The 25,390-nt window shown below is 45.3% G+C and overlaps 1 protein-coding gene across 9 annotated transcripts in view; it reads right to left on the minus strand.

Moving 5' to 3' along the window:
- The window catches only part of LOC104936207 (supervillin-like), a 32,766-nt gene that overhangs the window by 1,259 nt on the left and 6,117 nt on the right, over positions 1-25,390 (minus strand). For 2 of the 9 annotated variants that reach the window (XM_019269419.2, XM_019269415.2), the window contains exons 7-39: positions 21,569-22,900; positions 20,967-21,137; positions 20,841-20,878; positions 20,687-20,748; positions 20,421-20,557; positions 20,170-20,262; positions 18,912-19,206; positions 18,139-18,204; positions 16,248-16,983; positions 14,172-14,691; positions 11,784-11,916; positions 10,724-10,774; positions 9,642-9,719; positions 8,931-9,078; positions 8,499-8,594; positions 8,270-8,350; positions 7,848-8,025; positions 7,585-7,763; positions 7,322-7,477; positions 6,794-6,930; positions 6,178-6,325; positions 5,890-6,035; positions 5,160-5,335; positions 4,756-4,903; positions 4,313-4,592; positions 4,062-4,213; positions 3,851-3,956; positions 3,502-3,709; positions 3,271-3,404; positions 2,884-3,039; positions 2,655-2,798; positions 2,424-2,545; positions 2,170-2,325 (exon numbers count right to left, since the gene is read on the minus strand). In XM_019269419.2, coding sequence (XP_019124964.2) covers positions 2,170-2,325; positions 2,424-2,545; positions 2,655-2,798; positions 2,884-3,039; positions 3,271-3,404; positions 3,502-3,709; positions 3,851-3,956; positions 4,062-4,213; positions 4,313-4,592; positions 4,756-4,903; positions 5,160-5,335; positions 5,890-6,035; positions 6,178-6,325; positions 6,794-6,930; positions 7,322-7,477; positions 7,585-7,763; positions 7,848-8,025; positions 8,270-8,350; positions 8,499-8,594; positions 8,931-9,078; positions 9,642-9,719; positions 10,724-10,774; positions 11,784-11,916; positions 14,172-14,691; positions 16,248-16,983; positions 18,139-18,204; positions 18,912-19,206; positions 20,170-20,262; positions 20,421-20,557; positions 20,687-20,748; positions 20,841-20,878; positions 20,967-21,137; positions 21,569-22,900 — 6,763 coding nt within the window. Of the gene's footprint in view, positions 1-1,510; positions 1,533-2,169; positions 2,326-2,423; positions 2,546-2,654; positions 2,799-2,883; positions 3,040-3,270; positions 3,405-3,501; positions 3,710-3,850; positions 3,957-4,061; positions 4,214-4,312; positions 4,593-4,755; positions 4,904-5,159; positions 5,336-5,889; positions 6,036-6,177; positions 6,326-6,793; positions 6,931-7,321; positions 7,478-7,584; positions 7,764-7,847; positions 8,026-8,269; positions 8,351-8,498; positions 8,595-8,930; positions 9,079-9,641; positions 9,720-10,723; positions 10,775-11,783; positions 11,917-14,171; positions 14,692-16,247; positions 16,984-18,138; positions 18,205-18,911; positions 19,207-20,169; positions 20,263-20,420; positions 20,558-20,686; positions 20,749-20,840; positions 20,879-20,966; positions 21,138-21,568; positions 22,901-25,390 lie in introns of all 9 variants that reach the window. The other 7 variants (XM_019269420.2, XM_019269418.2, XM_010752200.3 and 4 more) reach the window with 7 other exon arrangements.

A 25,390-nucleotide genomic window follows, 5' to 3' on the forward strand; every position in this document is an offset into this window, starting at 1 on the left:
CTTTAAATGTTTTGTTTTGTTGATAATGTTATTATCGTCAGGTACGTCTGACTGTGAAAGCACCAAGAGCCCAGAGGACTGAAACAAGACAAGAGTGATGAACTTAAATGTTAACAGACTTTGCATTGCTCATAATAAGTCATGTTTTTTTTTTTGAGTGGCTGATTTTTCTTAAATAAAATAAAATAAAACAAAATAAAGTAATATCTGGTTATAATTTGGACATTTCTGGTGCATACGTTCAATGTTAACATTTGTTAAAGGTCCAGTATGTAGCATTTAGTATCATCTAGAAGTGTAATTGCTGCATTGTAATCCCTTCACCTCACTCTCATCTTCCTGGTGTGAAAGAGAAACGACAGTGGCCCTAACTAGAGCTGATGTTCAGTTAAACACAAAAAACTTTTTTGTTAAACACAAAAAAGATTCTTACTTTCAGGTGATTACACACTAATGAAAACATAGTTATGCTTATTATATCCCAGGTCTGCTATATTCTGAAAATAGAGCCCCCCAAATCTTACACACTGGACCTTTAAGTCACTGTTTGTATTATAATATAAATGTTAATTCTGCACTGTTGTTGTTACTGTGGACCAAAATCAAAGAAAGTAAAAGGACAGTTTAGTTGTTTCAGTGTCTCCATTTTGTGCTCCACAGACAGACAGACAGACAGACAGTGAGTCAGACTGCAGTGTAGCTGACGGTGAATCACAAGTGAGTTTATTTGAAGTGAGTGGAAAGAGCCTTCAGGTGTGTGTGTGTGTGTGTGTGTGTGTGTGTGTGTGTGTGTGTGTGTGTGTGTGTGTGTGTGTGTGTGTGTGGAGAGAAGAGTAGCAGCAGCAGTGAAGTGTACAGGAGTGCAAGTCAAAGACGTCGAGTGCAGACACCTTTTTTTTTAAAGAGGAGAAGAAGAGCGAAACAATGGCTGCACAACTAAACGTCTCAATTAACGCGCCGAGTGTTTAAACGGCTCATTTACACCCTCAGCTGTTCACATTAACGCGGCGTGTTACAACCGCTGAATCTAAATTTAGGAAAGCAGCAGATTCTCACAACTGGAGAAGCTCAAAAACAAAACAGTGTTCAGTGTTATGTCTTAAAGAATGACTTATAATCAAGATTCTGATTCATTTATGAGAAATAAATAGACATACACTTTATTTTAAAACTTAAAGCTGCCTTCCTGTTCTAGTTTCTACTTGAATCTTTCCTAATATTTGTGTTGAAGTTTGTGTCACGTGTCATTTCATATTTCTTATCGACTGCGTGAAGAAGCCGCAGCGCTGAATCCTTCGTGACGTCGGCTGATATGAACAGAGTATGATCAGGATGATGTTTTCAGACGCGATCGTGCAGCCGAGCGTAAAAAACCTCTTCCCTCCTCAGCCTGGCAGCACACACACTCAGAAGTCGGGAGTGAAACAGGAGTGAGTCGGTGAAAGAGAAACGAGAGTGCTGACGTGCTCGAGAGAAAAGAGATGAATGAATCACGAGTGGCTCTTCTTACCTGAATCCACCTACAACTTGCTCTGTGAAGTGAGAGTTAGATGGAGTTAGGATGGATGACATGAATGGATGAGGTGAGTATAGATTTAAAGGAAACCAACCACAACCAACTTTATTTATATCATTTACTGTTTCATATATAAACTGTGGTCAGTTTAAACTTATTGTACGATGATTTATGATGATGAGTGTCGTTCAGATCAGTCTGCATGTATCTCTGCCTCAGTGATGATGGATTTAATGCAGTAATGATCCATGTTTTAGATTTCTGAAGCTGGTTCCGCTCTTCAGATCTGAAGTTCCCTCTTGACGTAGCTTTACGCCACTGATTTATGAACCATCACCGACACACAGTGTTATAGAAACAGTTTTAAAGGTCCTGCTTTTGAAAGATAATATGAAGACACAAACTTTTGTGCTCTATTTTCCTTTGAGTAATAAAACAAACTCAGAGTAACTGTGTCTGCAAGGATGCCAAATATGATTTAACCTGTTAGTTGCACAAAATAATTATTCGATATTTTCCTGTAATGGACTCTTCTGTGTGGTTTTATTTGGCAATATCCAATCTATGATTTCATCATTTTAAATTTAAAATCACCAAAATGACTCTAAAAACTGATTTTTATTTTGTGCAGTTTTGCTTGTGGGTTTACTGACCTCGAAGTCCTGGTCTGACAGGTAGATCTCCAGGCGGAGCGGGTCGACTCCCTCTGGGAGCGGCCGGGCCTGCAGCTGAGCCAGAGGAAAGGTGTTCTGACAGAGCCGAGCCAACACGTCCTCCACCAGGATGATCTGGTTACACACCTCCGCTTCCTGCAGCCGGATACAGAGGACACTGCGTGACATCACTGATATCGTGCTTATACTATGATTATTAATGAGAGCATGACCCATATCTGCTTGGTGCTGACCCTCTCTGTGATCTCAGCCACGTCCTCTCGGTGCTCCCAGCTGGGGAACATGTTGGTGAAGGTGAGAGGCTCGAGGCCGGCGTGAATCAGATACGACTTCTGAGGTTTCTTCTCGTTTTTCTCTGCAGCAGAAGATCAACAAAATAATTCATTAACCAATAATGGTTGGGTATGAAAGTATAACTTCACTGCAAACTGCTAGTTATACCAAGTTTAAGCTGTCGGCCTAACCTTTGCAGTACTGCAGCACGGTCTCCATCGCACACTTTCTGTCTGCATCCCAGCGGATACGAGCCGAGCCGGTGCACTCGCTGTCCTGAGGCCACCAGCCCTGCCACAGGTAAACCTCATGGAAGTTATCCACCAGGAATAATGCTGTCAGGGAGAGAAAGCATTACTGTAAAACATGCATACATCAGACCGATTCAAGCACTTCATCGGTGGTGTAACTTCGCCTCACCGGGTTGTGGTGTGTTGTACAGGTCTTCCTGCAGGAAGGGCAATGAGCTGACCAGGTCCGGAGCTCTGGACAGGTGGAAGAACTCGCTCGCCACAAACTCTCCAGAAGTGCTGGTCAGCTGGAAAAGCCGCGGGGTGAAGTTGAATTTACCGGGATCTGACAAAGAAAACGAGAAGATGAATCACTCCTCCAGGTTTAGTATGGAGCTGTGCACCAAAGACTTTCTATATTTTGAATCACTGGCAACTAGAACTAACTTTATTTGGAGCCTTAAATAAATGATCCCACCAGTTTCTGCCAAAAATAACTCCTCGCTGTGTCTGAGTTGAGCCGACTGAGAGTAAATGTGCGAGTGCATATCACTAAGTTCATGAGTACAGACTGTACCTTGCAGCATACAGTCGTAGGCCTTCCTGTCTTTTCTCCCCAGAGCCTCCCAGAAGCCCGGAGGCTCCACTCCCTCATCACACTCATGGATGGTGACCTTGCTGCTGCTGTGGAGACCCGCCTCCAGTGGACACCTGAGAGCAACGAGAGGCAAACAGAATATTTAATGACACGACCACTAACCGGTTTTTAATTGGTCAGTATCTTGAAGGCCGTCTACGGTTTCCTCACTGTTCTTTGATCTTGAGCGCGGCCGTGTTTCCAACGCTGCGAGTGTGCAGCTGCGTCTTGCAGCCGTGCCACAGGTAGATGATGGCCTTGTTGATGTTGAGCAGGATCATGGAGGCTCTGGAGCGCAAACTGCTGCAGTGACACGCCACCTCGAGCAGGTGGCCCTCCACGGGAACCTCGCCCCTCACGCAGTACAGACGCCACTCATCTGGACAGCAGATAAAAAGGGTTTCATTCGAGTATTTCTGCGTCATTAAAGCACTAAACAACGACTCTGCCGCGTAGACAGAAACGTCAGGAATCAGGAATGGCGACAGATAAATAACTAGAGTAAAAAGCAGAAGTTTACTCTGAGTGTTCTCTTCCTCTTCCTCCCTCTTGCCAGCGTGGACGATCATCCCTCCGTTGAAGCATTGCAGGAAACATGGAGGCTCCTTTCCTTGCTGCACCTGAACCTGTGAGACACAGAAAGCCAGTAATGAAACATCAGGAAACATCTGGATATCATTCATTATTCATATGTAGTTTCTGTTTGGAGTTTGTGGCCTTGTCTCTCGTACCTGTGCCCCTCTTTCCTCATCCAGCTCCACCGTCATCAGCGCTGACGTTCCTTTCTCGCTGACGGTGGAGTGCCGACCCTGCCAGAAGAAGTAGCAGCATTTCTCCTTCCCTGGCCCGCTGCTCCTTGCCTCAGGGTTCTGCCTACGACCGACTGAGACACACACAAATCATTCTGAACTGTCAGTACGGTTAAAGCAATGTTTTCCTACTGCAACAGAGGTGCTGGAGTATAAATACCGCAGTGACTAACCTGAGGTGCTGACCATGTACTTCCACTTGACCACGTAGGCGTCTCCCTCGTGGAACTGGCCAATGCTCTGGCGTGGAAGACGGCTGTAGTCGAACTCCAGGATGTGCCAGACGTCCACAGAAACCGTGCTGATCTCCTGAGACCTCATGTGGTCTTCGGTCTCCACCGGGCCGTAGCCACGCCCGACATTCACCCCATCCATGATGGTGGAAATGGACGTCTGGAGGACGGGCAGCATCAGGGTGGCGTCGTAAGGTCGGCATTCTCGCCCCGGGGCCTCCTGAAAGAGAAAAGAGGCAAAGACTATTTTATGATTTCTTCTTTTTGATGCTTTATACAGCAACCGCTGAAAGGCATCCGCTTTTTTATTCTTGTTTCGATCCAGTGTGTAATTGACAGTTCTTGGAAACACTGACTAAGCTTGACTGTGTGAGACTTTGTACCTTCAGCTCAGGTACGAGCTCGCCGCATTCTTTTGGTGACGGCAGCTTTGCTTCGGTCCAGTCCATGAACTTCTCCTTGAACAAGATCGTCTCGTTGTGCTCTGTCAGCCTGCCGAATATCGCCCAATCAGGACGGCCCTGGCCCTTCCTGTCAATGAACAAACAGACACAAAGAAAAGGAAGAAATGTGAAGTTTAGGTGAGGGTAAGGTGTCATGTACAGAAATACACTGTGTGTGTGTTTACTTGTAATAATGCATTGTGGGGACCTGCGATCATAGAGTCACATTATGGGGACTCACCTCCCATGTCGGGACACAGAGATACTAGTCCACTTACTTAAAGGTGAGATGTTAAACCTCTAGAAAAATTAATGCAAATCATAAACGTGTGCGTGTTTCCCACCTGGGTATGAGTGTGTTGCAGCCTCCAGGGTCCAGCGGGTTGACGTCACAGCAGGTGTAGTCAAACATCCCGTTCCAAAGGTGTTTGGCGAGCTGGAAGGCCACTTTCCTCTGGGCCAGGGTCACCTCTTTACCGTGCCACACGTACACCTCACTGCCAAAGTCAAACACCAGCACCTGCAGCATGCACAGCGCCACAGCAGAAACAAAGAGAAAGCAATGAGTCACGTTGGTTTGTTTGTCCCCGTCCAGTGCTTTAATTTTAAAATGCGTCTGCGAGCACCAAGACAAAAGTAAGACTGTAAAATGCTCCGTCATTTATATTCAAAGTAAGCAATGTAATTGCAGTACACTCTTTGGACCTGGCCCCAGTTTCCTGAAGCCATTTATTTTTTTCCAGCAGCAGCAGCAGTGCACAGATGGATGTAGGAGGTGGTCGCCGTGCCACCTGCTGTTGCTAAGCAACAAATTAAAAGCAGCTTGGAGCGAAGAGCTCCTCTTAACAAACTGAAATATTATAAATATTGACATTCAGAGCTTTTTGCACCATCGTATACTTTTAAACTAAATGATATTATAGCATGACGGAGAGTTACATGTTCTTAGTGCTGCGTTATATTCTGGTGACGACAGAAAAACAGCTGAGAGCAAAGCAGTGCTAGTTTAAGGTTCTTAAAGTATAAACAAGAAAGCAGAGTGGCTTTCGTGGACCTGCAGGAAATGCCACTGACCTCCTTGGACTCCAGCAGAGAGCTGCGAGGAACCTTCCCCCACTCGTCATCATCGGGAACCAGTTTGTCATCCAGCAGTCTGAAGATACAGTTGGTTTCCACGATGGCATTCTCAAACTGCTCATCCTCCTCTGGCGGACCCGCCGCTATATCACGATTAAGACAGACATATCATACATGTGTGACTGTCTGCAGGCATCCACATGCACCACCAGCGTTAAGAGGATATATGTACACTCGTTGTAACAACCTGCAAGCCAGTTTGAGTACTAGGGGCTCATGTCTTACGTTGATAAGCAGTTTGCCCTCCTAGGATCGCCCAGAACTGCTGCATATCTGGACCCTGTGGGTTGACCCCTTCTTCGATGGTCTGAACCTGGCTCGCCCTGCAGCCCATGTCCTTCTTCGTCTGGATGAAGGTGGCCAGATCCATCGCCTGCAGGCAAGAAACAAAGTCTGTTAGATGAATCCAGGGATGGTGAACGGACCTCTGCAACATCCGGCTTCTTTATTTATAGACAAGTTCTGAGAAAAGAGATGACTTCATAGACTGAAGAAAAAAACTTTTTTTGTGCATACTAAAATAAGTAAACAGCCCTGAACAAGAAGGCAGATCAGAGAAACAGACGTTTATTAGAAAGTGTCTAGACAGGCCTCCTTTGGGGACATGGAAGAGCTGTAGACTAGCCTGAAAGCATGTGTTTGATGAGGAGCACAGATGGGTTTATGTGCCAGTGTGTGTGTGTGTGTGTGTGTGTCTGAGCAGGGAACGGAAATGAGAGGCAGAATCATCAATGAATCATCTTTGTTCAAACGCCAATATTACAACAGCAGCGTTGATGCTGGACAAACCAAAGCTCTTGAGTATGAGGCACAGCCTGTCATGATGCAGGTGCACAATCACCTTGGCCTTCTCGATGACGTTCGAGAACTCTCCGATCCAGACGATGCAGTGCTCCGGAGTGATCAACAGGAAACAGTCGCCGCTGTTCAGCGATGACGCTCTCGGTTCCACCAATCGGGTCTGAACGTGACGGCGACCTGGAAAGAATAAAGATATTAATGTGATAAGAGTTCCTTTAGAGCATTTCTAAGTTTATTCATGGCAACATAGCATTTTCTAAGGAATAGTTTCAGGAAATATAATTTATTTATTTGAAACTGATGTGTAAAAACAACAATTTCCTGTTTTATGGAAATTATGTGCTCGACTATTTCTTGGCCCGGACCAGTAATTATCTGGAATCCTGGAAAGAAACAGGTTGCAAGATTTCAAACTATTCCTTTAAATTGTATGTTTATTATTATTTCTACTAATTATCATAATCATATACAGAGTTTCCAGGTTTTAACTAAAGGTGTCAGGGAAAGGAGCTTCAAAAGACGGGTCAGCCACACAATAAGACCTTGCACAGCCAAACCGGGTTTTTACCTTTGATCTGCATCAGCATGAGGTTCTTGTACGGCACGGCGCTGTTGTTGGACATCTGCTCGGAGATGTTGACGCTGCGAAGGCTCACGCTGCTGAAGTTTTCTTTACTGGCAAGACCGGCCAGAGCAGCCTCAGAGTACTCGGAGGTTTTACTGACTGGAATGAGAGAGAGTTGTTTAAAAGAAAAAGTACAGAGCTACAGAGGTGGAGATGGATGTCGTTTTGTAAGCTGTAATCTACAAACCACACGCTGTCATCCTTACACTCACTCTTCTCAGCCTTCATCCTCTTGCTCTCCACCTGCGCCACATTCAGCCTCTGCTCGGTGTACTCGTGTCTGATGTCCTCTCTGGCCGCCAGCATCTTCAGAGGGTTTCTGGACGCCTGGACGTTCCTGGACGGACGCACCGAACGCTTATGCTGCACCATGGCCGAAGTCAACCTGGAAAGGAAGGAAAGCATGTGGTGTGTCTCATGAGGATACATGCAGGTGGTGTCAGCCGTCATCAGGAGCTGTTTTTCTTACTTTGGACCCTGAGAACCAAAGATGGCGTCAAAATCCTCGTTGATCTCGATCCTGGTGGGCACGCGTGGAAATTCAGCGACGCGTCTGTAGAACTTGGAGAAGATTTCATCATCCAGCTTCATCACTTCCTTCACTGCCTTCTCGGTAACTGTTATGGTGGTTTCCTGCAGACCTGCCACTGATGAGTGAAGAAAAGGAAGAGAAACTAGATTAGCTGATACAATCAAATAAAAAAAATCAATCCACAGCGAGGGAAGAATTGGAGTCTCATGACAAGAAGTTCAAGAGGTGATGAAGGCTTCCTATAGAAATTAAAGGTTTACAGATGACTTAGAGGTCTACAGCAGGTGAAGATGACAGAAGACATTGTTTTTTAATAAAATATCACTTAATGAGCTTAAAGTCAGAAAAGTAGTGCATACCTTTGCTATTCAGACGTCCCAAGAAGTTCTCCAACTTGTCTAGTTTCTTATCAGACTCCATGTTTGGTCTGGCCTCAATTTCTAGAAATAAAACACGGTGACATGCAAGATTCAATTTTCTATAACCAACTTTAATTCATTTAGTAAATAAAAGGCTTAAACAACAAATATAAAAATCAACTTTAATCGATTCAGGATTAAAACACTGCTTGATAAAAATCAGTCTCACCCTCTTGTGGTTTGGTGACAGCGGGCGTGTTGCTCTTGAGTTTGGTGGAGACCGGCGACAGGATGGGACTGATAACAGAGGAGGAGGCTGCCAAGCCTGCGGACACACAGGCAGAAAAATTCACATGGGATAGGAAAAACACATCTGTCACTGTGGAGAGATAAACTTCTGTCCGCATCAGTATTTTAAACATTAACAGAACTATATGGCATCAAGAAACAAGCTGAATTAATGAGGACACTTTTTGCATTTCACTCTTAAGTTTTCTACGACTGATAATATTGGGCATCGAAATCTATTCCTGGCAAACAAACCTGAGTTAGGGTCAGGAAAAGTGCATGTTGTTTGTTGTTTTTGGATAAAAATCATCCCCTGTGGCATTTTCAAATGGTGTACACCTCAGCGAAGACGACAGCGGGTTTGTGCACTGACCTTTCTTGACCATACGCGCGGCGACGGTGTACTGGGTGGAGTCGTTGGCCGCTCCTTTGCCCTTCGTCTTCCAGGCGTCCTCACGGACCGAAATCATCTGTTTTCTCTCCTCGATGGTCATCTGGGCCTCGATCTCCTCTCCAGTCTTCTGCACAGACGAGAGGAAGTCGGAAATATTCATCCAATTGTGAAGAGATTATTAGATTAAAGTGCCAAGTCTTGCATGCAAAGCAATAAACTCTAACTAAACGCTGGTGCCGGCTATAATTTCAGCGTATTTTCAGTCAAGGTAGAGTTTTAAACAGCTGCCTTTAAAACTTTAAATCAGATCATAAAGCAAAACCAAAAAGCTTCTAGACACATCGACTATCCAAGAGTCAGAGAAACTAAATCACCTCTCACAGCTTCATTATAATTTCTTGTGACTCCACATTTGCCCTCAGGAGCAATTATTCATGTAGCAACAGTATCAAACCAAGCAGATATAAAAAGATTTGCCGCACTCGAGCGTGCTGGGTGCATGTCCTCTCTAGCCTGTATAATCTACATTATTCCACAGTGGGAGCGATGGCTTTACACCAAGTCCTACTCATGCAGTCAGTATCAAATTAAACTCCACAGCACCACCCAGTAGCTGCAAACCAAGCAGAAAAGATAAGATCCCCGGTACATGCAGCAGCGCATTCACGCGTGCCAGGTCCATGTTCTTACCTGACTGTGATGGTCAATGTACTGACACTTTTGACCGAGGGAGATAGGAGGAGAAAAGGTGGAAGAGAAGACAGGTTCCTGAGGATGTAGAGGTGGATGGAGAAGTGAAAGAAAGGAAAAAAGAAAGGAGGAAAAAACGATGAGCATGCAGATGAAAGACGACGGGATGCAAAGAGAGAAAGCTGGAAACTGGAAATGCAGCATGACTATTTAACTTCAACTGCCTGACCTTAAAGCTCTGTAACATTAGAACATGATCACACAATATGAATATCAATTTGTCAGTTTGATTGCTTGCATTCACCCCCAAAATAAAAATGCACTTAAAATCATAAAAGGCTGCAGAATACAATATAGATACATTTACTATTGAATCAAAGCAGCAAACTTCAGGAGCCATTTTCCCTTTGGTATTTTGTAAGTCGAGACAAGCACAGCGTGTCACGGGAACAGAAGGTCACAGATTACAGTGCAGTGAAAACACAACTCAAAGCTTAAAGGTCCATTAAGTAATAGTTGGTTATAATATTATATCTATATCAGCTACTGACAGACTTTTAAACTCGCTGTTAAACTCATGAACCCCTCATCAAAGGTCGCACATTTCTGTGACCCACTGAACCACTGATTTATAGTTACAGACATTTTGTTCTCATGTCAAATAAGCAGCGTTTCAAGTGCTTGAAAACATTTCTATACTCACTCTTTTTTTATAAAACTATAAATGTTTCTGTAACTGTAAAAGTCTCCAACCATCTCAGAGTAATGACATTTAGAAAATGATTGAAGTTGTCGGCCCTGTTCACTAATATATAACTTATTTTAAATAGATTTAATACTTTATTTTCTTCAGGCATGTTCATATCATTGATTACTTAATGCCTCTTTAAGAAAAGAAAACTTCCAGCTACCACCCCTGCACCTTTTCAGCAGCGTTACAGACTGTGAAGTAAAGGAGCACTCAAAGAGCCGCAGTCCAGGCGAAGCAAATCACACACAAAGTCCACACAAAAGCCGTGATTGGACAACACAGGTCCCACATGAAGCCGATTGGTTTAGGGTTTTGGTGTGCGGGGTCTTACCCACAGCTGTTCAGACACAGCGGAGTAGTCTTGAACGACCACCCCTTCCTCCTGAGGGGTTAAACACAAGGGAAGTACTCGATGAGAGGGAGGGAGGCTTGGGGGCGAGCATTGTTGCTGTAATGGGTTTAGGGGTGAGACTGCCTGAGGGATTACCATCCAGGGTTTAAGCAGGCAGTTTCCAACAGAATACTAATGTGAAGTAGATGAGCGGCAGTAAAAAGTGTAAATCCTGAAATAAGAGCTTCTTTGAACTTATACATTTAACAGGAGCTGTAAGTGATTCCGTCTTATTAAAGCCCGAAGCTTATCCAAATCTGATCTGAAAAAATCTATTTCCCAAAATGCCAGACTGCTAATTCTACAAGCAGACTGTCCCATATGCTTCCTGGTTTACAGTTTATGGGGGCCGGATGCTGCACTTGATCTGGACCACTGGGCTAAAACAACAGATGGACTGGAAATGGAAATGAAAGGAGCACTTAGCTAGAAAAAAAAACAAAACAAACAGATGACATGGTAACCGTGAGTGATGAGCAGCGGGCTCTGATGTGACATTTGTGTTTCACTCTGGTTACTTTGGTAAAGCCGTTAAACACCCAGAAATGTAACAGCAGAGAAAATGTGTTTCAACCTAAAGTTAAATATAACCTGACGTTTTAAGGGTATCTACTGAACCGAGCTTGACGTCCACTAGAGAAAACAACACCACATATATATATAATAATAAAACTCTAATTTAATAAGACAGGTGGTTCTGCTGAGCCACTGAGCTGCAAAGACAACAACCCAAATGGTGCGACTACAGAATCTAACGTCATGCCCACAGATAGTCTCGCTTTGTGGGACTGGGCATGAACTAAAATTACATCAGAGGCTCAAACTGGAGCAGACACACATTTATTCAGCTGCTCGTGTTGTTTGGTATATTGGACGCTGCTGTGAACAAAGTAAACCAGGGAAAAAACTCAAACTCAGAAATGAATTGTGGACCAGTTTTGGTGATTATAACGGTCGTCAGATATCAGAAATGTGTGACAGAATATAATCAGTGACCGACCTTCTTCTGGCAGCTCTGCTCCGTCTCCCATACTTGAGCCTGCTGCTCGGTGGACGCCACCTTCACCACTTCCTGTTTCTTGTTGATCCTGTTCCTCCAGTCCTCCTCGCCGCTCTTCTTCAGCAGTGCCACTCTGACAGAAAAAAAATCATTTTAATAACAGCTTGACTACACTTTAACCCAACAGACCATTAAAATCTCATGCTGTGCCGCCAATCATTGCAGAACTAGATTCGACATCCTGTATGTCAGGATGGGTTTTGGGGGGGAAACACGGTCATTAACTTGGGTTTTAAACATCCTATAGCTTCAATAAACAGGTGGATGATTTACTGAAATGTTTGTCTGGCAGTGTCCAATAAACGTTTCCCAACACTGAAGCTACTTAAAGTGGGAGAACGGTTTGAATTCTGCACTACAACAACAATTTTAGTCATAGCGCTGTCGAACTAGTGAAACAACAACAAAATCAGACGGGAGAACATGGAGCTCGATAACTTATAATATAATAACACAATAATATCATAATAACAATAATTTCAAAGCTAAATACTGTTGAAAAACGGCAGTCATGTGAGTAATGTACAGTTAGTTTCATGACCTTTTAAAATTAGGACATTTCATGTGAAGACAGAGGAGAATGTAAAATGAGATTTAGTTTGTAGGTTACTTTATTTTTCACAGGTCCAGTACGATTAATAATAACTATTTGTTTTCTGTGTTTTCATTTAGAACAGGATCCATATATTATAATAAACCTTGGCTCTGTAAGTGATGGTTAGATTGGTAACGAGGTAAAACAGTGACGTGACCAAGTAACACAGACAGAGCTGTCCCCACAGCCCTTTAAATATAGCACAAAGTAATGTGCTGAATTTTAACCCTGTGTCTTGCTGCATTAGGTTTAGACCTCGTGAATTGCTCTGCCAGTGCTAACGTTTCTCCACAGAGTTTATTTTAGTCTGTGACAGTTCAACAAAGGGAAGAAAAACTTCCATTATTTCCATGAAGGTCACGAGAAAACAATCTTCAAGGGTGAAAAACCAGGTCGGACATTTCAGCTCTACAGCCAGCAAACGTGAAATATATATATATATATATAAAGCGCTGATAAAGGATGGCTGAGGGGGTAAAAGAAAGTGTGTCATCATCTCTGCAGCTTGAGTGTGGACAGGGCAGAAATGAGGGCATTAGGAGGGATCTGCCAAATCTCCGAGGATTTCTCGGGTCCACGCAGCTCTCTGCTGGCTGGGAGGAGAAACACAATGTTGCTAAAAATGAATCTCTCTCTCGCTCTCACCTCCAAAAATGGTAATAAGGCGGAACAAACCTATATACTGCAAAGGAAGGGCAGGCGGTGACTTCTGCCTCATTCTGTCAAACGCTGCAAATTTATGAGGCGCTGGCTGCTGCGCACAAAAAAAAAAAAAAACTCTGTCTGTGTCTGATCTTTGCTGACATCTCACTTTTCACCTTTTGTGAATGTAATCAAGGTTAACTCGCGCCCGCAGATTTAAGGAGCCTTTATCTTTCTTAACGGGCTATTATTAGAGGCCCGAACAACACGAGATGTTGTCCTGATCGCAATTCATGTGTGAAGTGATACTGATGGAAATAATTGGCTTGTTTGTGTCTCAGACTCTGTACGACTGCTGAACATCTGAGCGAACTCTGGCTCTGTGTTTTTCTCTCTGAACATTCACCAGCTCATCTCCTTATACTTCAAAGATTTTCACCTTGCACATTTTTTTTAAATCGGATCGGGCCAAGAGCGGGGTAACTGTTCTCCACACTCCATTAGTATGCCCAGTGGAGGATAAGTTTAGACAGGGAGTCTCTTTGGTATCTTTAGTCTTTCTGCAGGTTCATATGCTTGTTCACAAATAACCTGAGTTTTGTTTTATCTCTGCAGTCATAGTGACGGGGTGACAGAGAAGAGAAGGGTGTATTTATTTGTGGTTTCTTTCTAGATTTTAAAGAAACAGACAGAACACATAAAGTAGAGCACACAGATTTCTTTCTAAACTGCTTGGACCGGTTAAAATCAGTATATTGTTGTCGAAGGCATAACAAGGAGTGAGGTCCAACACAAATAACCGATAATAACCTCTCAGCTTTCAGCTTTTCTTTTTTTTTTTTTGCCAGATCAACCCATTTCCTCGTATCCTGGTAACAAATGTTCGGTACTGGTCTGCTGCCCAGACTGGTTGGGATAGTGGAGACACACTCTAGAGCAGCATTACAATGTCCTAATGTGGTCAACCATCCAGGACTCTGCATGGTGAAAAGTGTTTTTGACAGCCCTGGTAACTGGTCCAGCCAACCTTCACGGTGGCAGCAGCTGAGTAATAATGTGTTTTTAATATCTACCTTTAAACCTTCACTCACCTCTCCCTGATGGACATCTGTTTGGAGGACATGCCGTCAGACAGTTGGTCTCCAGACTCCGTGGGGGACAGCAGATCTCCAGAGAGGTCGTCGCTGTGGTCCAGGGGCAGGGACTGGGACTTGACCAGCGCCTGGGGGAAGCACTGGGGTTTGGGAGGTGTCTGCGGAGGCACCTGGGGTTTGGGCTGAGGCTGCGGGGGGGCGGCTGTCTGCGGGTAAGGCTTAGGGAGAGGCTGGATGAATCCCTGAGGTTTGGGCTGGGTTTGTGGGGACTGGGTGAATGGTTTGGGGTACGTTGGTGGCGGCGGTGGCTGGGAGGGTGGCTGTGAGTACGGCTGGGGCTGGATCTCGAGCTGAGGTTTGGGTAGGGTTGCGGGAGGCTGCTGTGCAAAGGGTTTGGGAAGAGTTTGAGGAGGCTGGATGCTGGGTTGCTGCTGATGGCTGCTTGGAACGTGAGACACTGTCCTGGATGACACTTTAGCTATGAGCGGCCTCAGTGGTGCAGGATGATCAGGCAAGTCTGAAAGAAAAATATATGGTCAGGGTTTAATGAGCCTGCACGCTCACGCAGGGTTATTTTGACTTATTTAAACTCTCTTTGGTGAGACGTTGGATATGTTTGGGTGCAAAACAGAGATTAAGATTATTTTTTGGGGGCTTTTTATGCCTTTAATGATAGTACAGCTGAAGATAGACAGGAAGCAGAGAGAGGGGGAGTGACACGCAGTAAATAGCCGTCCGATGCGGGATTCAAACCGGGGCCAGCTGCAGCGTGGACTATAGCCTCCACACACGGGGCGGCCGCTTAACCCACTACACTACCGACCGCCCCAGAGAGGACAATCTTAATCGTCCACTCTAAGGTGCAACAAAACTAATACCAGGGTCAAAGACACCCACAAACTTTTGGAAATTAGATGAGCTCAATAAACCAAAGTGAAAACCAAGTGTGTGGGTGTAAAAGACCTTTAAAGGTAGATTCTGAAATATCGAACAATTTAACAACATTTGAGAGTTGGATGTTTGTTTTCTTCCCATTTCATCCATTTTTAATTATCGTTTGATTAACTTAAACCCCCTGTGTAATCATCCATCAACCGCATGCATGCACATGCACGCATGCAGCTGGTTTTGTAGGGGAGAAATCTGATGATCCTGCTGTGTGGTCCACATCAGGTGTGAATCTGTATTAATTACACCGTGTGCACAAAAATCACACCTCAGGCTTGAGACTCATCACTTTTGTTGAGGTCAGGGTTGGTGTTAGTGTCCCCAGGGGATCAGTGTGAGTCCTTCTAACCTCATGACACTGTAGTATAAAAGGCTACACTTTGGTGAAGATCTGCCCACGCAGAACTAAATAAGAGGACAGCCTGCAGACAAGGCTTTCATTGTGTCCTTCCTGTCCTCTACCTGCTTTATGTAAGTGCCGGACAATTGTTCTGCACTCTCTCGCTGAGTGCTTTTATCTTTTTTGTGTCCATGCATGAGAGAAGACCACCCCAAGAGACACTCTGCATTACCCACATAAAAAAAACAGGTCAGGCCCATTATGCTGTAGCATGAGCACGGCTAACCCACAGGCGTAATGTGGTGCAAGGGGGACCACAGCCCCTTTATAGGCCGTGACAGTGAGCGCACACAGATCGATTTTAAAAACGCTTGACGTGTCTTAGTTGACAAATAGCATGTCATTTAAAGGGGGCTTCCTCTTTCTAGACAAAGGGAGCCATGAGGCAAAAAAAGCTTTGAAAAATATGCTAATTAGATGCAGCCACAGACGTCTGTGTCTCCTTCACACACTCTCTCACTCTCTGAATCAGCCAAATCAAACACCCCCCCGGCAGGGACGAGAGTGTGTGCAGCCGGCAGAAAGCGACCGTGCGTGGGAGCACGCTGCATAAGACAATGAGGATAATGAGAACAGCTCCTTCCCTAGACATCGCTTCCCTTTATGTCCACTCTGTTTTAATTTCTCCTCCCACCTCCTTCCTTCACACCTCTCTCTGTCATTCTTTCCCTCACTCTCCACGTCTCCATCTCTTTTCTGTGCAAGCCATCGGAGAAGCATCCTACCTGAGATGCCAGCCTGGCTCCTCTCCTGCTCCTGTGTGGAGGAGCTGTGAGCTGTCTCTCTCAGGTAGACTCCTCTTCCTCTTCCTCCTCCTCCTCCTCCTCCCTCTGCTTTCTCCCTTCTCTCCTGGGAGTCACCGTCTGCGGCTCTCCAGCTGGGCAGGGGCTCCGACTCGCCCCTCCACAAAGACGACTCGGCAGAGTGCTGAAGCTGGGGATGCTGATGCCGCTGCCTGCCTTCCCGGTCCCTTTCGGGGGAGTGCGGCTTTCCCTTAATGCCTTGGTTCTCTTCTCTGGCTCCTCCCTGCTGTCTCCCCCTAACCTCCTCCTCCTGACGCTCTCTCCTGCCCTCCTCCGCCGCCTCCCCCTGCTGCCTGTGACCAGCAGCGGAGGTGGGAGGAAGAGGAGCCCCCAGTCTCTCTCTGCTCTCAGCAGAGAGGAGAGGGGAGGAGTTGAGCTCGGGCTCAGGGTGGCCTGGGTCTCCACTCTGGGTCATGGAGAAATACCTCAACGCCCTCTCCTGGTGGCTGCTTGTGGTGCTGGTAGCCTGTTGTTGGGCAGGGATGTAGGGGACGGCGGTGGACTTCCCTGGACGGAGACCGTCATCGATGCCAACGCCGCCGCTGCTGCTGCCTGGCATGGTTACCGTGGTGACAGAGGCTTGGGAGGTGACGGCGGCCACAGAGCGGACAAGGGAGGCTGACAGGGGCTCCAGCTTGATTTCACCTCCGTTTTTCAGCTGCGGGGACAGCAGGAATCATGTCAGAGAAGTCAGGACGGATAGAGTGACAACAGGAGAGCTGAAGGGGTGAGAGGGATGGATTAAAGGTGGGGAAGTTAGAGATTAATAGAGATATGTGTGGATGTTACAGAAGGTATGGTGTAAAGAGTGGGATGACAAAGAGGATGAAAGATGGGAAAGGATGGATGGATGGATGGATGGATGGATGGATGGATGGATGGATGGATCAATGGATGAGGGGAAGGACGGCAGAAATCAAAGCTAATTATTAGAGAAAACATTTCAGGCTTGCTCATGAAGCTGCAGCATTCGTAAAATGGCAGCAGGAAGCACAGACGTCGACACAACTGAAACACAAAACATTTCACTTACAGCAGTGATCACCTGACACTCATAAGCATGTAAACTACGTCATCCACAAGATATTTTATTGTGGCATTCATCTTTCTTGGATCTGCTCCAGATATATTTCCTATAAATGTGATTGTCCTAACTTCAAGATAGAGCTTTATGATAATTACAAAATAGATAATGTGACAATAAAAGTGGTGCTTTCAGACAATATTTAATCACGAATGATGAAACTGTGATGTGATCTCCAAGAAAAATGTTGACATGAGACATTTGTTTGTCATTTAACTCATTAAAGCTCAGGAAAAACAGCACTATACATCTGTGTGACTATCATGTTCAATATTAATGCATTGCATCTCTTCTTGTATCAGCTCCAGCAGAGATGCTCAAACTCACAGACTGCTGTCAGTTGATTTTTTGGTTGCAATACAAGGCCTGTATTGACCCTTCACACACTGCTGCACACAGCTCGATATCAAGGCCGGATCCGTCCGCATACTGATTCCCCAGACAAGCGTTTTTTTTTTTTTCTTTGCTAGTTTATTCAGGTTGGATTGAAGCCTGAATAAACTAGCATGCAGTCAAATAATCCCATGCTTGTTATTCAGTGAGCGAGCATGTCACAGAAGCTGCTTACATCCAAACAAGGCATCCGAAACTTTGAAATCAAGTCGTGACAGAGCAACATCTACCGTTCATCTACTGTAAGCAAGACAGGACAACACTGGTCACCAGCACGGCCAATCAGATCAATCGATAGCGGAGTCATTCAATGCAACCAAGCGAGGGGCGTCTTACATGTTCTCCCCGACTGGCCTCTAAGTCACCGTTACACACTGCAGAGGTTACCGGGGGCTCAGCTTCCTGTGTGGACACCGGTAATTGACTATGACTCACTGTAGAGAATCAACCTGTTATGAAGCAGCTGACACCGTGTTTCCTGGGGCAGCATTATTGGGTTTCAGTGCATTTAGAGTGTGAAGCAGTGTCAGTGTAGGGGATTATAGGATGCAAAATACAATTTGTGCAAAGAGGACAATATATCTGTGCAAGGCCGTGACAAGTCGGGCGATGTTTCGGCTACATAGGTGGAAAAGTATCCCATCCGGAACATCATCATCAGCAACAAAATGAGAGCTAGAACTGAATATTCCTTCATGATTACACAAGCAGCACTCTGCTGCGTATCGACTGACAAACTGGCTTCCTTATGCAGAGTATTTCTGAACTATTTGTGACATCTAGAGGCCACTGTATTAAAAAAGCAAAAGGATTGTTATCTGAGAGTCGTCCAGCTGCACAGAGAACCACGTTATTCATCCACATCACGCATCAATGGAAACTGGAGCACTGCAACACACTCGGTACAGTGTGCACAGTGACCTGGAAGTGAATCGTCTGCTGCTTCAGGCCTGTTTAAGTGTAAGAAGATCTTATATCCAAATAATCCTGAGATCTTCATTTCTGCATCTCTCTGCAATCTCTACACCACTGTCCGTATGCTATTGTGCTTCACACTGGTGCTTGCGCCTCAAACGTTTGGCCAACATGACATAAAACCTTTTTTTTACCTGCTCCACCTCTCCCTGGGTTATAGGTTGAGTCTGAAACCGGGCGTTGGCCCTGCGCAGACGGGTGTCTCCTCTGGCCGCCTCAGGGCTCTTTCCCGTAGCGTGAGAGAGGCGGTTGAAGAGAGCCATCTTCTCAGTCAAACTGAGGGTGGACAGGTCAGGCTCGTCCGAGACAGGCCCGTGGCTATCTCCCTCGGCCCCGGCGCTTGGAGCTTGAGTTGGTTTCTGGTGCTCCTGGGTCTCCTTCTCCTGATCCTGTCCTGCCGAGCCTGGCTGGGAGGAGGAGGGCTGGATGCTGGGTAGTGACAAAAGGAGGTCAAGTGGGTGAGGAAAGGGTGTAAAGTAAGTCTTCTCACAGCTGTTTGATGGCTAAATCTCCAAATATTAAGACATTATCACCATTACCACATTCGGATATTTGAAATATTGGGTTTCTAAACTGTAACAGAGGATAAGGTGTCTAAAATTAAACAAGACACCGATAGGAGGTGCTGTCAAAGTGTCAAGAATGAAGCATCCAGTTGCCTTTGACTTCTTTTACTGTTAAATTTCAGTTTTAAATGAAAAAACTGTAACGTGTCTCTCCTCGAATAGTCATTATATAAAGTTTTTACTAAAGATTCAGCCTTAAGGTAGCAAAAATGAATTTAATCCTCTGCTAAATCTCAAAGAACTCAACCAGCTCGCAGGTAAATAACTGTGACAACTGTGTCAGATTACATGCACAGCAACAGAGACATAAGTAGATCAGCACGCATATGCCAGATAATCATATAATGCACTCAGATGTTTGCAGGGGATATGGCGATCTCCCAACAGCGTGCTAAGTTAAACCAGGGTTGGTAAACAAACTGCAGGACGTGAACTCAGACGTGCAGAGGGCTTTAACCGGCTCAACCTCTGACCTTTTAGACAAGATACCGACATTTGTGACCTGCATGTGAGAAAACACTGTTCAGAGACTGGCCATGGAAAGTACTGAATGAGTTGTTGCGTAAACACCGGCTTCCTTCCCCTATAAGGTCCACAGTCACACAACTATGACACCAGCACATGAGCGGGCAGAAATAACAAGGTAAGGTGAGCCGGAGGAGCAGATCAGCTCTGTGACCAGGAGAGGGAGACACACTTGCATTGAACACAAAGTGGATTCAATACTGGATTTAAATTCATTCATACACTTATAATATTTTTGTTGAACTTAAAATCATTGAAACTTTATACACACATATAGATGCAAAGCCGGGCTCAGCTGTACCTGATGTTGGTCACACTGGTGAGTATAGTGGGGCTGGGGACACGAGTTACATTAGTGTGGATGCCCACAGGTTGTGACGGTGTGGCAGGATCACTTGAAAGTGGAGAAAGGGAGGTGAAATACAGAAAATGCAAGGCAAAGAAAAAGAAGAGGCAACAAAGAGGAGAAATTACAGACAGAATAATAAATAAAAGGGGAAAAAACAGCCCAGTAGTATGTGATCTTCAGATCTTATGATGCACAAGCTCTACCTTGAAGCATTGACCACCTCCTTGTTGGTCACGGGTTGGGTGTGTGAGCGATCCTGGACTCGTCTCAGGCGTCTTTCCACCGCAGTGTTTCGAGAGCGCGGTTTGGGAATGCATCCCTCTGATGTCCTCTCTAGCTCCTGCAAGAATATGTCAGGCATGCATCAGTACTTTGGTTAAAAGCTGAGGCCATAACAGTGAAGTTAAAAAATATACAGTACGAATAATCTGTCCCAGTGACTGAAATGTACATAAAGTAGGAAATGTACCCTGAAGAGAGACCTCTTGGCAGCCACACTCATTTTGGCTCTGTCGTCCAGTTTTTCTTCATCTCATGAAAAAAAAAAAGAATTATGTTCAGCTGTATTTAAACTTCTGGAAGAAGTATGCATATATATTGTATATGCAACAAACTGAGCTTACCTTCCACGTCCTGCAGCTGTGATGGGCTTAGACGAGACCTGCGGAAATCAAGATTATACATCAAGCATCAGCATTTAGATGATTGATTTGCTCCTGCAGATCTCTACAGACAGCCCCCTCATGTACCTATCTGACTCCAGCCGCTCTGCAGAGGTGATGGGCTGGGTCCTAAACCTCTCCGACATGCGGTTGTCTCCTGGAGTGATGTAACGTCGAGGCCTCCGTGTACCCCTGTCCCGATCGCTGACGCTAGCCGGATCTACCTCCATTGTTGACAGATCTACTTTAGTAGGCTCGCTTTTTAGGGTGGCGTATGGATTTTAAAAAAGAGTGACGAGGACAACAAATAGGGAGAGTAGAAAACTATTAATGACGGTTGTTTTGTTGTTGTTTTGATGTAGACTAGCAGTTAAGAACCAGGTCTCACACACTGATATTGCCGCACACGCAAAGCACAACAACCTAACTGCAACCTGACAGTGAAGAGCCATCACCCAGTGTTAACATGCAACAGCGCACAACTTCCAACTGATTCAACAGGTAAGTTAAGCTCGTCAAACAAAACTGCAGACATGTAATGCTACACATCACCTTGACACATTTCATGCCACAGAATGACAGTATTATTACCTTGGATCATTGGATTATTTATTTGCAACAGCTTTTACTAATGCAGAGTTAGCCGGTTATTTAGCGATGCAACACAGAGCCCATGCGAGTGGACCTACAGCTCTGGTTTCCGGTTGGCATTCTCCAGATAAGAGTGTCGCAGCTGTGCTACCGACACCCTTGTGTCCAGGGTGCCCATCTCTCCGTTAGCAATCCCCGATGGAGGGACGGCTCTCAGCGTCTCCCTGCTGGCCGCTGCCCTCTCCATACGATACATGGGAGCATGCTGGCTTATCCCTATATCGGACATGGAGCGGGTTCGTATCTTGGGTTTGGGCGCTCCGCTTATCTCCGTGCCTCTGTGTTTGGCCTGAGGCAAAGCGGGGCCCTTCTGGAGGTAGACGGCGGAGTCAAACCTCTGCCCTGATGGATCCTGCTGCCTCTGTGGCTCCAGGTCTTCATCTAGTTGTTGTTGTTTTCTCTGGGAGTCTTGCTGCTGACTTGCATGCTCTTGTCTTTGGGGCTCGAACTCCTGCTGTCTTTGAGGCTGCTGTGGTCTTAGAGGCTCTTGGGGCTGTCTCGAGTGATCATACTGATGTTGCCTCGGTGGATCTTGCTGTTGAATTTGAGGACCATGTTGCCTCCTTGTGGGTTCATATTGTTGCTGCGTTGGAGGGTCTTCGGGAATTCGGGGCTCTTGATGGTACACAGGCTCTGAGGATTGATGCTGCCTGGGTTGATGGCGTACAGATGTAATGGAAGGCTGCAAAGATCTGAACACTCTTTCCTCTTGGCTGTCATGGCTAGAAAGGTGCTCTCTCCCTCTTTCTCTGATCCTCTCGACATTCCTCTCCCTCCCCCTCTCCCTCGTTCTCTCCCGGTCCAAGTCTTCCTCACCTCGACTCCTCCGTCTCCATTCTGGGCTGCAGCTCTGCCAGTCCATGTCTTCATGCCGGCCCCTGTGAGGATCATCCACGCTCTTTTCCCTTCGGCGTATCTCTGAGGGCAGCACAGCTTTCCTGCTCTTTAGCAGGCCCTCTGTATGGACCTCTTCCTTTAGGGCCTGCTTCGCCTCCAATCTTGCCTCTCTGTGGTTGGCATAGATTTGGTCGGCATTCACTCTCCTTCTTGGTTGTACCTCAGGCGGTCCAGGAAGTTTGGCGGTCCCTGGGGCAGGCATGGCCAAATAGGGCTGAGAATCCATAGCAGAGCCAGAGTATTGGTACTCAGGAGCTGAGGGAGGAGAGGCTGTTTGACCATGGGCAGGATGGTGGCCTGGACTGGGCTGAAGTTGGGAAACAGTCCTTTGCTGGGCGAGTTCTGAGCGCTGTGGCGTGTACTGAGCAGCGTTAGCCTGTGTACGATGTCTGTTAGCCTGGTGCCTGTCTGGACTCCAGTCAGGTGGCCTCTGGACAGTTTCATCCCTGGACAATCTTTCCTTTACTCGGATTCTTGGGGAAAGGAATGGATAAGGGACACTGAGTTCAGGTACGTCACTCTCAACTCAACTCAAACAAGAGGTGCTCAAACGGGCAAACTTGACACCCTCAACTCAAATCTATCTAAGTACTTGACCAATTTGTATTATAATTATTTGATTTCTGCTCAATCTAATTTCACAAATCTCATCAAGGATGTGTGTCCCCAAGCGCATATTGTACAAAGGTTTGTGTCATGAGACTGTCACAGGACCAGGTTGAGCCCCCCTGAACCTACTCTAGAATTGCACCAAGGTTATGCAGCAACATGTCCTGACTATAAATTTGAAACATCTCCCTCTCTGTGACGTCTCCGTGCCAAAAAAGTAAGCCAAACTATTTTCATCTGCGACCTTCTGACCCCTGTAGCCAAAGGTTACTCTAATCTCATTCAAGACCACTAAGCCGGGCATAATTGATGGGCCTCTGCTTTATCTGACATGGCATGAAGGACTTACACAGTGCTTGTGCTACAGTACATGATTACACACTAATACTTGCTAGAATAAGCAGCTGATAAGGCCACTAAGGCAGTGGCATACAACAGGGATCATAATGTTCTCTTTTGGTTTTACTTAATATTTACAAATGCGCATCAAAGGCCAGGTATGTTGCATGGTATGACTGGGCTCAACTTCACTCATTTTTGGTACCAGGTACTTTTCTTGGTTTCATTAGAACCCTCTAAGTCAGTTTCTTAGAAGATCATCATGGCGAAACTTCCACGATATGACCAATGTGACACAAACACAGGAACAAGATATTGAAGGGATGGCTGTCACAGCAAGGAGGAGACCAATTTAGTTTCAGAAAACACTGAAGGTAGCATGACAAGATGCTGAAAAACAAGTTTGAGTTTGGGAAACCCATCAGATCGCAGACAACAAGACGACTCTGTTTGCTCTGTGTTGATTCTAGAGATGATTCTTTGACCGATCAGTGTTGTAAATCCATTTGTTTAGCATCAGCTCAACCTCACCCGAGATGATACAAAATAAAGTACCATTTACCAGGTACTATCCACCACTTTTCGCAGTGGAAAACTCAGTTGTTACTCAATCAAGCTTTTTTAATACACACATACTTTAGAAAGGTCTATCTAGCCATTCCTCTTTGAATTTCACCTGTCGATAAAGCTCAAAGTCTGACCGAGGTCCCTCATCCTTTCATAGGCTATCAGCAAGCCAGCTATATCATGTATCTGGGCCATGGTCCACTCCAGAAATACACGTACTCAAGGAGCTAAAACCTGAACAGGAAACCCTGCAAGACCATTCAATTAGAATCAAAGATTTATGGTCATCGATTTCACTTCATAATCCTTTCAGCTGGAAAACACATCAGGTCAAAAGCTCTTAAGGGTAAATGGATGGTCTTATGCAACAACATTGTCAAATTTACCAACAGGGTACAAGACTAGATGTAATTTCATAGGGGTTAACGGGCCAGAATCTGAGCAGGGGGGGGCGTGAGTGTAGCCTCAGCTGACAAGTGCTGAGTCGGTCTGTGTCTCACTGGCGACTGGGTCACGGCATCGAGCTGACTAATGTTGTCCCCTAACCTCACTGAACTGTTCATGAAACCCAGGCCATACAATCACACTAATCTGATAAGGATGTAGGTGCAGAGGACGGTTATTGTGTTTGCAGAACTGCGGAGATGTTTATAGAGCGTGATCTTAAGTGTTGTAACATGAAGTGGGTCTTTTAGGGACAAGTATTGAGTTTACAGAGAGTGTTCTTCTTGTTTTGGCTCGATGAATGATAGCATGTTTTAAAGGTGTCAAAGGCGTTTAACCAGAAAAGTCGTAGTTTGATGAGCTTGAGATGTAGACGGGATGAATAAAGGGAAAATGAGTGTTTGTATTCAATAAATCTTTCGATGAATAAATGTTAAGTTGTAAGTTGGATGAAAATTGGTCAATTGAAAAATTGACTGAGATCCACAAACCTGAAAGAGTTGTTAAAAAGGGAGACCACAACACCAGTTAATCCGGGAAGTATTACTGAATGGATGTTATATTTACCGGTATATCTACTGGAATGAGTCAGCTGCATGTCCACAGAGAATGTGTTTTAAAGTGCTGGCTTGTTATCTAGCTGCTTTCCTGATTTTTTTTAAGGTGTCCCCCAGCAGTATTGTAGCAAGATATCTGCTGATCGAACACTTTTTAAGACTTATAACAAGACTTAGAATATGTGAAAGAGATCTGAGTGTAAGGAAAAGAAACATTTCAGGAAGGTTTTCAGCGGTTACATGAAAATATGACTCCCTGAATGCTGCCAGCGTTAACACATGTACCCGGTGGACTACAGGGCTTTGTGAAGGGTTCACACCGACAGTAGTAGTAGCAGTACACAGTACCTTGAAGGCCAGCTGGAGACTGTTTGAGTGTCACTCTCTGAGTCTGTGTTGAGAGACCAGTCGCTCTTTGACAGGGCGGCCAGGCTACAGGATGATGTC

Source organism: Larimichthys crocea, chromosome II, assembly GCF_000972845.2.
Source record: "Larimichthys crocea isolate SSNF chromosome II, L_crocea_2.0, whole genome shotgun sequence".
Taxonomy (NCBI): domain Eukaryota; kingdom Metazoa; phylum Chordata; class Actinopteri; family Sciaenidae; genus Larimichthys; species Larimichthys crocea.